This window comes from Oncorhynchus clarkii, chromosome 2, assembly GCF_045791955.1.
Source record: "Oncorhynchus clarkii lewisi isolate Uvic-CL-2024 chromosome 2, UVic_Ocla_1.0, whole genome shotgun sequence".
Taxonomy (NCBI): domain Eukaryota; kingdom Metazoa; phylum Chordata; class Actinopteri; order Salmoniformes; family Salmonidae; genus Oncorhynchus; species Oncorhynchus clarkii.
This window is the reverse complement of record NC_092148.1, coordinates 21,069,051-21,083,314: the sequence shown is the minus strand read 5'-3', so window position 1 is coordinate 21,083,314 and position 14,264 is coordinate 21,069,051. Positions and strand designations below refer to the sequence as shown.

The window sequence follows — 14,264 nt, the reverse complement described above, 5'->3', positions numbered from 1 at the left end:
ATGTATCTCTTTGTCTCTCCCTCTCTCCCTCTCTGTATCTCTGTCTCTCTCTCCGCCTCTATATATCTCTGTCTCTGTCTCTCTCCCTCTCTGTATCTCTGTCTCTGTCTCTCTCCCTCTCTGTATCTCTGTCTCTCTCTCCGCCTCTATATATCTCTGTCTCTGTCTCTCTCCCTCTCTGTAGCTCTCTCTCTGTCTCTCTCCCTCTCTGTCTCTCTGTCTCTCTATCCCCCTCTATGTATCTATGTCTCTGTCTCTCTCCCTCTCTGTATCTCTGTATCTCTCTCCCCCTCTATGTATCTCTGTCTCTCTCCCTCTCTGTATCTCTGTCTCTGTCTCTCTCCCTCTCTGTAGCTCTCTCTCTGTCTCTCTATCTCTGTGGCTCTGTGATGCTCCTATCGAGGCCCTCCATGCCCACTGGAGAATAGTGAGCTAGCGTGTCACTTCCCTACCTTTGAACCAGTACAGTACTCTGAACAGTCTGAACACTCCCAGCTCACACCTGCTACTGCTGGTAGCTATCAGCCACAAAACGCCTAACGCAGTCAAACCCACCAACTTCTCTTTGAACTCCAATTCAATTAGATTACAGCTTTATTTTAGTTTCATATTGGTCACACCCTGCCATCACAGGAGTTAAATTACAACCTGCTCCAGGATACAGTGTGAAGATGACAGAGCTGTCACACACATACACAGAGGTGCATACATGCCCCCCCCCCCCCCCCCCCCCCACCCCACACACACACACGCACACACACACACACACACACACACACACACACACACACACACACACACACACACACACAGACCTCCCCCATACCCCCAGTTCTTGGGTTTTAGTACCCCAGGTGTCCCCAGAATTACTGGCTCATGAATGCCATACATTTGCTTTTTAATGAAGAACCAATACTTTGAATGTCTCACGCCTCCTTTTCCTTCAACAAGAAATGTTTTGAATTATTCTTTATTTTTCACACCTCTAAACTTTTAGGATTTGAAAACGTCTTAAAAAAAGAAATATTTTCGTGCTTTGCATAGGCTATGCCCTCAATAATCATATCAATAACAGTGCCCCTTTGTTCTTAAAAAAAAGGTAAAAATATATATATTTTGAAAACGTTCCAAAATTTGATTTAACAGCAACACCTCCTTCCCTATGCCTCTGATATAACTGTATATTGTGAGAGTTCTACACTGCAATAGGAGAACCACTGAATAGATTGTGATTCCCAGACCCATTAGCTCTAGGATAAATTGAACACTACAGTACTTACTGTATGTGAAAGTAGCCCAAGGAATATGAACATTTCTTAAAATGTGATTGTACCAGTCTTCAAAGAGCCCTGGAGAAGCCATTTGATAGCTCCATTGTCTTGGATAAGACCAAGTATGAGTGTGTATGTGCCTCAAATCTCCTTTCACTTTCTGATGTTTTGGAATGAAGTAGGACTAAGAGTTGTCCGAAGTGCCAACGGTTTGTTTTGGAGATACTTAAATAATCTTTCCCTTGTCATGTACAAGCTTTACCAGTCAGATGCTTTACTTTCACTATCTGAGCTTAGCTAAGTGTCCCACTTCCTCTTAAAACCCAAGTGATGTCCTATCCAACTTTCTTTTCTTTTGTCGTTGCAAATTCTGCTCAATCATCAGGTATAGCCATTTTCCAGCCATGTTCCATTGCTCAGTGAGATCTCTTTAAACCTCATTTAAACCTGTGTCTGAGTGGCTTAAATTTACCCCACTTATGTTGAAAGTGCCTGCGAATGAAACAAGACGCAATCCTGGAACAGCATTAAACGGTTTAAGTGTGTTATTCCTCGACTATAGGAGGGAAAAAGGGCCCCTTGATTAACTAAACCCTCTAAAATGTGATGGCCGTGGTGTAATTAGTCCGGTGCGGAGTTGAACGTAGGTTTTAAAGCAGCCACTCATCCCCATGGCCTTTATCTTCTCTTCCTTCTCTTCCTCCTCTCCTCCCTCTCGGAGAATACGGTCTCCCCTGTGAAGGAAGGTTTCTCCACTGAGCCACACTGTGGGACTTTGTGGTCTTAGCTTAGCCTTGTATCTGTGTAGTCACTCTGCGAAATGGGCTTGTCACAGGGACCTAAAACCTCCATTAAAAGTTGGAGCCTATAATAGGTATTAAAAAGCTGTGGGAACACAAAGAGGAGGACCAATTTTCATTAACATATGAAGCACTTATTAACTTTGATCGGAGTGCGGTGAAGTAGCAAAGCCGCTTAAAGGCGCAAAGGTCAAGAAGTTGAATGGCACCAGAGTCGTACCCATCTGCCTTACCCTTGCAGAAAAGGCAGGGCCTCCTTCAGATAACTGGTGGGAGCACCTTGACGCCCCAGCGGGACTTGACTTGGTCGTGACTGAGACTCTTCACACAATTCATAGGGCCGTGGTTGGTTGACTCTGGATCCTGTGCATTCTTCTGTTCCTGTCCTGCACCTGTTATTGATGACCTTTTGTTTACGTCTTATAACCAGGAAAAGACCGTTGAGCTCAGAAACCTGTTTTGCGAGGGGGACGTTTGCTGGTTCTATATGTGGTGTGTAGTGAAGATACGCCGACACACCATACTATGTCGTCACCTTGTCTTTTGACAGCTGCTTGGGACACTTGAGTCTTATTAAGTCAGCTGTCGTGTCTGTTTGGCAGCAGGCGTCATACATTTTTGCTGTTGTTGCGTCGTCCAATGTTTTAACAAAGAATGAGTCTATTTCTTTCCCAGAATCCCTGTCCCTTATACACATTCTTATTCAGAATGTCATTTATGTAATCTGTGTTTCTGCAAACTGTGTAAGCGTTCCACTTTGTGGACACCTTCAACTATTTGGAGAGTGTCACTCTTCAGTTCTACCCATGCCTACTCATCTACCATGAAATGATAGAGAGGCTCTTGTCTGTCAGTGACACCAAACATCATAATGGCTCTGAAACGGCATACATTGGTGTGAAATGAAGTAGCTAGAATAGAACTAGAATAGAATAGAACGGGGAAGCTCTGTGGGAGGAGAGCATGTGAACCAACATTCAGTTAGAGAGAGGGGTTCTATCCATGAGCATTCTGGACAAGCCACACCCCTCCACCACACACACCCCCACCTTCCACACCCCTGCAGAAACAACCTTGGAGTTTAAAGAATCTATCCTCAAACAACTTCCTGTGCACGGTCCACCTGCTAGTGAACTGAACGCAGAGGCAGGATTTATACTCTGTTGTCACACCCAGAGCCATAATTGTGAGAAGGATGCCGTTTTATTTACCGAGAGGCATCTTTTTTACTGAAATTGTGAAATTTCACCTTGTTCTTGTACCCCTCTTTATTGTTGTGGAAATATGAGTGGGAAGGGGATGGGGGATGTGAAGTTTAACACGGTGCTGGCACAAGCTGCTCTGTGTGTGTGTGTGAATGTGTATGTGTGTATGTGTATGTGTATGTGTGTGTGTGTGTGTGTGTGTGTGTGTGTGTGTGTGTGTGTGTGTGTGTGTGTGTGTGTGTGTGTGTGTGTGTGTGTGTGTGTGTGTGTGTGTGTGTGTGTGTGTGATTCACCTATTTACTGATGACGAAAAGCAGCTTTAATGTACATAGATTTTTATTGACCACATGTGATTCTGATGGTAGTAAAGTGCATACAGTGAGTGACCATATGACTTAAATGAGACAATTGCATTTATCTTCCAATCACCGTTAATAGATCCAAATTATGGCATTACAATGCAGTCATACACAGTTTACTTTCTCACAGTTCAAGGGGACCTGAAAATCAGGTAGGATATTCATTGTGGTAAATACAAAATCACATTGACCCTCAATTTGACCTTTCAATGGCTAATCTGAATCATAGTCAGTCAGAGACATATAGCAGCAAACAGAATTCATGTGCCACTCTTTGTCCCATTCAGAAATATCAGGATCCACCAACAGAACATCTCCTCCATTCTCAGTTTTATTTTGCCACAGCTGCCAGCCCAGTGCCTGGAATGGTAAATGTGGAATTTTAATGCACAGTTGATGCTGAGGAATATGGGAAATGCTAATTTGTGGCGCGATAAGATGAATCGAGACATCCCTTTAGCCCCATTTGACTCAGTGGAGGAAATGAATCATGAATGTTTGTTAAGTATGACAATCTAACGGGGCCAGATCTACATGCTCCCAGACTGGAGAGAGAGGGAGATAAAACCCGGCGCAGACGCCCAGGAAAACTGCCAGATTCTGTAATGATGGGAATTTATTGGCAGTTAAAGAGACAGTGGCAAGGCTTATTCACTAATAAGCTCCCTCCATTGGAGAGCTCCACTGCATAGTGTTGGTGGGGGGTTTGCCCGTATCTCTGGGAGATGTATGATGTATTCTCTGTAATGGTTCTTCTGAGAGCAGAGACAGACGTCTTACAGCTATGCTTGACTTTGGTGGAGACAGTGTCTTTTTGGAATGGCTGATCACGACACGGTATTTACTGTATCAACAACCTCCTTTAAACACGAATGACCTTCTGTCTTTTGCCTTTGACTAGATTTAGCTAGTTTATCTTCATTAGAAAGCGATGTGATCATGATAGCAGTTTGGTTATCATGACAACCTTGAGACTAACGTAGATCTATGGTCAAACCCAACCCTAAATCCTAACCTTAACCTAACGCATCCTATGGTGGTTTAAACATACAGTAACCATTTGCTTTACTGACACCATTTCAACATCATCATTCTCTATGCTACAATAAGACCTTGTAGAGGGAGTAGCAACCTGTCTGTTGGCTGGCTGGTCAGATTAGGCGGCTCTGAGCTCCTTAAAGTCGCATGCGAACCAGATTGACATTTTCAAGGGCTTCCTTGGCAAAGACAATGCTAAAAGGGAGAGAAAAAGCCAATATGACTTTGTTCCTACCTTGCTGGAGGAGTTGTTTGTGTAAATCGCCTATAAGCTTATTGACCTGGATGTGTGGCACCCGACTGTGTGTGACTGTGATTTGGCTGGAGAGGCTGTCCTTTGATGAAGCAGCGATAGGGAGGCCTGATTCTAACAGCTCACTGACACATGCCCGCAAACTCTGCCCTAACATACAATGTGCATCCCACCCTACCCCATGCTCCCCTACCCTACCCATGCTCTCCCACCCTACCCCATGCACCCCTACCCTACCAATGCACTCCCACCCTACCCCATGCTCCCCTACCCTACCCATGCTCTCCCACCCTACCCAATGCTCTCCTACCCTACCCAATGCTCCCCTACCCTACCCCATGCTTCCCTACCCTACCCTTGCTCTCCCACCCTACCCCATGCACCCCTAACCTACCAATGCACTCCCACCCTACCCCATGCATCCCTACCCTACCCCATGCATCCTACCCTACCCCATGCATCCCTACCCTACCCCATGCTCCCCTACCCTACCCCATGCATCCCTACCCTACCCCATGCTCCCCTACCCTACCCCATGCATCCCTACCCCATGCTCCCCTGCCCCATGTTTCCCCACCCTACCCCAATGCTTCCCCACCCTACCCCATGCTCCCCACACCCTACCCCATGGTTCCCTACCCTACCCCATCCTACCCCATGCATCCTGACCCTACCCCATGCTCCCCTACCCTACCAATGCACTCCCACCCTACCCCATGCTCCCCTACCCTACCCCATGCTCCCCTACCCTACCCCATGCTTCCCTACCCTACCCCATGCATCCCTACCCTACCCCATGCTCCCCTACCCTACCCCATGTTTCCCTACCCTACCCCAATGCTCCCCCACCTTACCCCATATGCTACCCTATCCTACCCAATGCTCCCCTACCCTACCCCATGCACCCCTACCCTACCCCATGCTCCCCACACCCTACCCCATGGTTCCCTACCCTACCCATGCTCTCATGCTCCCCTACCCTACCCCATTTTCATCTACCCTACCCCATCCTACCCCATGCTTCCTGACCCTACCCCATGCTCTCCTACCCTACCCCATGCTCCCAACCCTACCCCATGCTCCTCTACCCTACACCATGCTCCCTACCCTACCCCATGCCACCCTACCCTGCCCAATGCCTCCCCACCCTACCCCATGTTCCCCCACCTTACCCCAATTCTCCCCTCCCCTACCTCATGCTCCCCCACCCTACCATACCCCATGCTACCCTACCCCATCCTACCCTACCCCATGCACCCTACCCCATGCTACCCTACCCCATGCCACCCTACCCTACCCCATGCTAACCTACCCCATCCTACCCTACCCCATGCACCCTACCCCATGCTACCCTACCCTACCCCATGCTACCCTACCCTACCCCATACTCTTCCCTCCACCTTTCTCCATCCTCACTCTCAGATACATTATTTTTCTCATTCACTCCTAAATGTCTTCATTTGATTAAACAAGGAAAGGGATTTTAGCCAGAGGTAGGTTATTGTGACATAGACTATAATGTAGATCATTGACAATCTGTATCCTTTGATAACACGGCAAGAAAGCAGTGATATCAAACACAGCCCCCTCTGAATGAAACAGAATGCTTTAATAGTCTGTTCGTATGGCAAAAAGGTTTTGAGATAGCTCATGCACATTGAAATCACGAAGAGGCTGTATGTATCCCTGTATCTTTATCATACTGTAGCCTGCATACTGCTACAACATGTTCCTCCTCGCTGGTTTCCCGTGCGACATTCGCTAGAGAGGAAACTTCATCAAGCCCAGTGCTTGCCTGTGACATTGTTCATCTCTATGAGGTTGCCTGGGCGATTGTGTTTAAAATGTATTGCAAACGGTGGCTAGATAGAAGGCAGCAGAAAATCCGTAATCACTGCTTAATTAAGGAATCATCTTGTAGCTTCATTTCCTGAGCTGTAATTAAACACTTCCAATACGTTTCGTTGCAGGGCTTAACATGTTCGCCTGAGATCAAGGTACTGCCTTTAATGTTATCTCACCCGGCTTCTTTAAACTCGCTCCACTGAAAGGAACTGTTGATATTCGCCCTTTGTTATCCTCGTCATAACGCCTAGTGATCCCCAGTATGCTAAAGAGCGTCTCCAGCTAACTGTACTCCAGGCCCCCAACAGTAAATAGCGATGCGGATTCAGAGAGTGATAATACCTACTGGGAAGGAAGGAAAGGGGGAGAATTTCGCCATCCCAAGCAGACACTTGCATAAGCTAAACTGGGTCACTGTGACCTCATGTTACTGTTAGTAGGACAGTGCTGCAGACTTCCTTCACTCTGACTTTTTTTTCTCTCTCACACAGAGAGGCAGGAAGCTTCTATCCTTTTGGCAGTGTTTGCTGCCTTCTTTGAAGTGAGCCATGTGTGTAGAAAGCCAAACAAGCGTAGTGAGTGTTGGTTGATCTGAAGATGAACCCAGGATGGACACAATGTTAAGGCCTTATTCTGGACTGTATAGACGTGTCCGATATGACACTCTATTTACCTTATAGTACACTACTTTTAGCCAGAGCCAGTAGTAGTTGTAATCATAGTACCTTTACTTCTAAAAGGTCTGACTAAATCCATCCCTCTGCTTCCTTCAACGAAGTCTAATAATAACCCATCAACGCCCTTGGACGTACTCTGTAGGTTTAACACATCGAAGCAACGGAAAAGATGATGTGACCAGATAGAACTAAGTGTCCCCTCCACTAAGGACAAGCCTACCACCAGCAGTACAGCTCAGAGACTGTAGACAGGGCTGGGGACATAATTTTTTTTAGATTCTAATCATTTAGCAGACGCTCTTATCCAACAGTCACCCCGACACAGTGCTAGTGTTTTTAGCCACATTGCATGTATTGGATTTAGGGAACGACTTAATTATCTGTGTCTGTATAGTGGACTTGGACATGCAAAACAGAAGAGGTTTTCAAGGAAAATCTGGGAACGTGGTAAGCCGTATTCCCATCACGGTGGTTGCTGTGGCTGTGTAGTGCTGTAAAGTACTCTATGTTTTACAAGGTATTTAAGCACTTTACAGGTTAGAGATAGATAGCCAAATATCCCTGGGTATGTCCTCTCCCTCCCCCCTCTCTCCCCTCTCTCTCTCTCTCTTTCTCTCTCTCTCTCTCTCTCTCTCTCTCTCTCTCTCTCTGTCTCTCTCCCCGTCTAGCTCTCTCTCTCTCTCTTTCTGAGCCTCAGCCCTGAGACTGTAAATCTGCTGTTCTGCATCCCAGAACACACATTCTCCCTCCTCCACAATAGATCAAACAGTAATAAATAGCCACCTTCCTCTCTCTCTCCCTCTCTTTTTCTTGCTCTCCCAAAGTTCTTGCTCCTCCTTCCTTCCTGCTACACATGGGCTTCCTCCTGTATGGTAACTCATAGGAACTCTAGGTAAAAGTGTTGCAGCTGCACCAGCCACTGGTCCCACAGTTACACACACTTGATACTTCTTGGAATTCAATGCACTGTACTGGACATACATAGTAACAATAAAACAATGTATTCAAAGCTGCATAGGTGATACTGCTTAATGTTAAGAACATTGTATATATGGCTAACATAACCATTTGTTTCCTGTTTTGAGCCCTAGATGTTTAACATTAGTTACAGTACCATCAAAAAGTATTCACACTCCTTTACTTTTTCCACATTTTGTTGTATTACAACCTGAATGTAATATTTATTCAATTGAGAGTTTTTGTCACCAGCCTACACGCAATATCCCTTAATGCCAAACTCAAATGATGTTTTTAGACATTTTGATCAATTAATTCAAAATTAAAAGCTGAAATGTCTTGAATCAGTAAGTATTCAACCCCTTTGTTTTGGCAAGCTTAAATAAGTTCAGGAGTAAAAATGTGCTTAACAAGTCACATAATAAGTTGCATGGACTCACTCTGTGTGCAATAATATTGTTTAACATGAGTTTTGAATGACTACCTCATCTCTTTACCCCACATATACAATTATCTGTAAGGTCCCTCAGTTGAGCAGTGAATTTCAACCACAGATTCAACCACAAAGACCAGGGAGGTTTTCCAATGTCTCGCAAGAAGGGCACATATTTGTAGGTAGGTAAAAATAAAATAAAAAGCAGACATTGAATATCCCTTTGAGCATGGTGAAGTTATTAATTACACTTTGGATGGTGTATCAATACACCCAGTCACTACAAAGATACAGTTTCCGGAGAGGAAGGATACCGCTCAGGGATTTCACTATGAGGCCAATGGTGACTTTTTAAAACAGTTACAGAGTTTTAAGGCTGTGATAGGAAGGATGGATGAACAACATTATAGTTACTCTACTATACTAATGTAAATAACAGTGTGAAAGAAGGAAGCCTGTACAGAATAAAAAATATATTCCAAAACATGCATAGGGCACTAAAGCAATAAGGCACTAAAGTAAAACTGCAAAATAAATTGGTAAAGAAATTAACTTTATGTCCTGAAAACAAAGTGTAATGTTTTGGCAGGCAGCATAGGCAGCAGCTCTATCGAAATGAGATGACTTGGAATTAAATAATAAAGTCGTCAAATAAATTAAATGTAATATACACAACAACTGAAATCTAATATTCAAGTAAAGTAATTTTAATAAATGATAAGCAGTAATGGTCAGTCTCTACCATCATACGACTTGTATTAATTGTTTTATTGTGTGTTGTTACAGCATTCAACCCCTTTAATGCATAGTGCATTTAATGTAAAAAAAATTATATTGAAAACTAAATTGAAAATCGTGATTGTTTTTGAATAATCAAACCGAAACCGAATCGACCTCAAAAATAACTAATCGTTCAGCACTAGTCACCTACAAAGACCAGGGAGGTTTTAGGATAAAAAGACATGGAATAGAGCTAAGCCCAGGCAAAATCCTAGAGGAAAACCTGGTTCAGTCTGCTTTCCATCAGACACTGGGAGACAAATTCACCTTTCAGCAGGACAATAACCTAAAACACAAGACCAAATATACACTGGAGTTGCTTACCAAGAAGACTGTGAATGTTCCTGAGTGGCCTATAGTAGTTATGGTTTTGACTAAAATCAGCGTGAAAATCTATGGCAAGAATGGCTGTCTAGCAATGATCAACAACCAACTTGACAGAGCTTGAATCATTCTTTTAAGAATAATGAGCAACTATTGTACAATCCAGGTGTGCAAAGCTCTTAGAGACTTACCCATAAAGACTCACAGCTGTAATCGCTGCCAAAGGTGATTCTAACATGCATTGACTTTGGAGTGTGAATACTTACAGTATGTTAATAAGATATTTCTGTATTTCATTATTAATACATTTGCAAACATTTCTAAAAACATGTTTTCACTTTGTCATTATAGGGTATTGTGTGTATTATGTGTAGAAAAAAATCATTTTTAATGCATTTTGAGTTCAGGCTGTAACACAACAAAATGTGGAATAAGTCAAGAGGTATGAACACTTTCTGATGGCACGTATAACAGTTGTATCAACTGTATTATATGGGTGCTCCTCGATCAAACGTGGTTTGGCAACAATATGATTTAACTGTGAGTGATGTCACTCAACATGACCAATCTGTGTGTCCCATGTCCCCGTCTGTCTACAGGTGAAGAAGATGGCGGTGGAGAAGCAGGGGAGTCAGACATGGATGGGCAGAGTGAGTCCAGACACCCAGCTATAGGACCAGAGGATTGGGATGGACCAAGTAAGTTTATGTAATTTCTCTCTCTCTCTCTCTCTCTCTGGTGGTTGTCATCTGGTTGTCCGGCAGTTATCTGACATCCCTCAACCAGAAAGCCGCATCTCAACCAGGAAGTGACTTTTTTTTATGACATCTAATGACATATTTTGCCTGCTGGGAATGGAATGCACCTCGTAGGATGAGTGCTTTCAAATCTACCAGAAAGGGAAAGAGCAAGGCACGTGAGATGCAAGCCACAAAAGTCTCTGAAGTTGGGATAAAATGTGCTTCCTAATAACAATAGATGAAAAACTGGGGAAAGGGATGTGGTGAGCTGAATGAGTATATTATCACCATTGAATAGTAAGTTAACTTACCAGTGTTGAATGGGTGGATGAAATTGCTTTGCTGTTAATCTTATGGTATATGTGCTTGAACATAGAATGAAACCCCGAAAGAAAGCTTAGAATGAAAAAATTTACTATATTTATTTTCTCTTTGAACATCTCATTTTACCATGCAGATTCCCCTTGCTGTTCTTCGCAAAAAAATGGTTGTATCTTGTTTTTTTGTTCGTCTTAAAAGTCACTTCATCAAAGTGATGGATAATACATCGAACAAGATAGCAACACAGCAATTACTGTTGAGGGCATTACATCCACATTGCTGAACACACAAAATATGATTCCCTTCTAATGCGTATGACCTATTGCAGCAGGTACATCCGTTTATAGAAGTGTGATTTGGACAAGTTGTGCTGGTGCTGAAGCCCCCTGCGGTGTGTATTTTATACTGACAGTGAATCAGTGTTATCGGCCCCTATCAGATAATGCATTTATCATTACATTTTACATTTGCATTTAAATCTGGAGAAGGAAATGAGTATTGCTGGTTAAAGATTAGAGAGGCTGGGCTGACAGTAATAAAACATCACTGTGATCAGTCAGGAGACAGGGCTGAGGGGGTCAGCGCTCAACTATGGGGGCCACCATGACAAAAAGACAGCAGGCATCACATGACGAAGAGAAGGCCCTTTGGGCCGGGGGAAAACGCTGAGCTTAAAAATACTGCTGTCTTTGAAAGGGAGATAGGATGGGATGGGAGCTCTGACTGGCTGTAATTATACACCAATCTCTCTATGTCTCTCTCTCTCGCTCTCTGGACATCTCTCTTTCTCTCTCTCTCTCTGTCCTTAGCCCTCAGAATATTGAGAATTACAGGCTCATAACAGAACACCGACTGCTGGACCGACTGGGGTTTAGGGGTGTTCAGTAGTTTCTTTCAAACTCTAACTCCAGAAACATGACTTCAGATGAGATAGCACTATTGTCTCACGAACCACTCCAACATACAGGCATGTATCTATCTACCTGGTCAAAGCCCCAAGGACCCAAACTCATATATGTTAGTATATCATCATTACTACACTATCTACATAATGAGTATAATTTTGTTAGGATAAGGTACACTCCATCTCAGTTCCAGGTAGTCTCATTAGTATTTCTTAAGATCCTTTATGATCTACTAGTCCAAGAGAGAGACATAGTTTCAGAGCCGGATGTGGCTGGCACTCCCTCTGTTGTCTTTGTGGGCAGTGGGCAAGAGTTTGAGCATAATAATGCCATTCACTATCCCATCACGCCTGCCATGAAAGGTCATTTCCCTTTTTAATTTTTCCCATTGTGTTGGAAAAGTCAGATGGGCATGTTATAATTTGAATAAAGAGGGAAATCAGACAATCAGATACGAACATTTTGAAATTACATGGCTTCCTGTTCAAAGCGATTAAAAGCAAATGTATTTAGTTTGAGACTGTCTACGCTGTAATCTCTTTGTAAATGTTCAGATAGTGGTAGCATTCAAACTCTTTGTTATTTCTTGGCTTAAGTTTAAGCAGGTGCGATAAAGATCAGCACCGGATCATTTTGAATCACTCTGAATGTGTGTGTCTGAATGGCTATAATGGCTGTTACATAAATAAAGGGGGCGTTCTTTTTTTGTTAGGTGGCTCTGATCATCCTCACCTGTCTTTGGTGCTCCTATTCAACCATCCTGGACATTGTCCTCTGTTGATAAAATGACTAGAGCAGCTAACAGTACATTCTCTAATTGATCTTTTCATCTTTATGTACCGTGTTAGGATGAACACATATCGAGTGTTGTAATATAGTTGTTAAGTAGACTCTTTTATCCATGTAGGAATCGAACCCACAACATTGGTGTTTCCAGCTCCATGCTAACCCACAGCCATTGGAACTACTAGTTTCCCAGTGTTCCTTCCTGTATAGTATGACAGTAGAACCATGTGACTCATTAATCTGACGGGTGTTCTGCCTTCTCTCATAGAACAGAGAACACCCAGGGAGTTCTCAATATAACCATGTCATCCCTGAAGCTATCAACACAGAGATCTGCTGTTTCATGTTCATTTGGCGTCATGGATATTTGAAATCCATGTACTATAACGGGAGATAAACCTGACTGTGAAGTACTGCTATTCTTCACTCATTTCCATGGACTACTTTGTCTCCGATACAGATCTGTCGCTGTTCCTCAAGGCTAAATGAGAGTGGTGGGTTTTAGCTAGCGTTAGCTTCTAATGAACTTCTGTACATTCTAATCTACTGGTCTGCTCTTATGAGCCACACCCCCGTGAAAAGACATGGAAACTCAGTTAGCTTCACAGGAGGCTCTCTCTCATTGCTTCTCGTGTGGTTTTGTCTCGATACTGTACAGAGTAATACATTCTCACTACGTTTGTAGGAATGCAGTTGTTAGCTTAGGCTTACATGGCTGATTAAGCAGACACTGTGATGTATATCTGTAAACATAATGTAATCTTCCATCTCATGTTAGCATGATACCATGTCATTTTACTGTTCAAATAAACTAAACAACACGCTGCCTCTATTTGCACTAAGTAAGATACATCTGACAAACAGTCTTACTTGAAGATAATGCATCCAAGATTGCACCAGCAGCTGGGTGAGAAGGTTTGTGAAGGAAATGGGGGCAGGGAAGGAGAATTGAGGAGAGCACCAAACACAAGCAAGTGAGCGGAAGTGATGATCACCTTGCCCATAATTCTTTCTGCTTGACTGGTCCTGAACAGGCACAGCCCTGTCCAGTTACCCCTCTCTCTGTGCCAGCTGGGCATGAGCCACGGTCGGACAGGTTGGGGTCAGCTGAAGGAGTGGCCCTCCGAGACGGTCAGACAGGAACAGAGCCCTCCCCTATCCACCCACCCCCTTCATCTCCCGCCGGCCTCCATCCCCTTCATCAAGTCATCAAAAGCTGCACGGCAAAACATGTCTGTCCTCAGATGAAGACTCCAGTAGTCTCACAGTTTTTACTCCAGCCCACCTTTGAGTGTGTGCCGATGGCGATGTTCCCGCCTACTGGTCCACATGAAAACAATAACGTTTCAGGTTTTATGCACATATGTCAAGCGAGGAGAATTTGTAGAGCAGATGGCCACGATACCATGGCAGGTGCCTCTGCAAATGTTTGCCATCGCTGTGCTGCTATTTATATCATTGTGAAACACAGAGTCACAAATATTTGAGGACGGAGGAACGGACAGAGGGACCGTTGGCCCTCTTTGTTGTGAGTCAGAATGACCACCAAAACAAACAGATTAGGGTTGAC

At 43.8% G+C, this 14,264-nt stretch overlaps 1 protein-coding gene across 1 annotated transcript in view; it reads left to right on the top strand.

Moving 5' to 3' along the window:
- LOC139424150 (zinc finger protein ZFPM2-like) overlaps positions 1–14,264 on the top strand; it is a 143,327-nt gene that overhangs the window by 36,681 nt on the left and 92,382 nt on the right. The window contains exon 3 of the mRNA XM_071175843.1: positions 10,542–10,640. Within this exon, the coding sequence (XP_071031944.1) occupies positions 10,542–10,640 (99 nt within the window). The remainder of the gene's footprint in view (positions 1–10,541; positions 10,641–14,264) is intronic.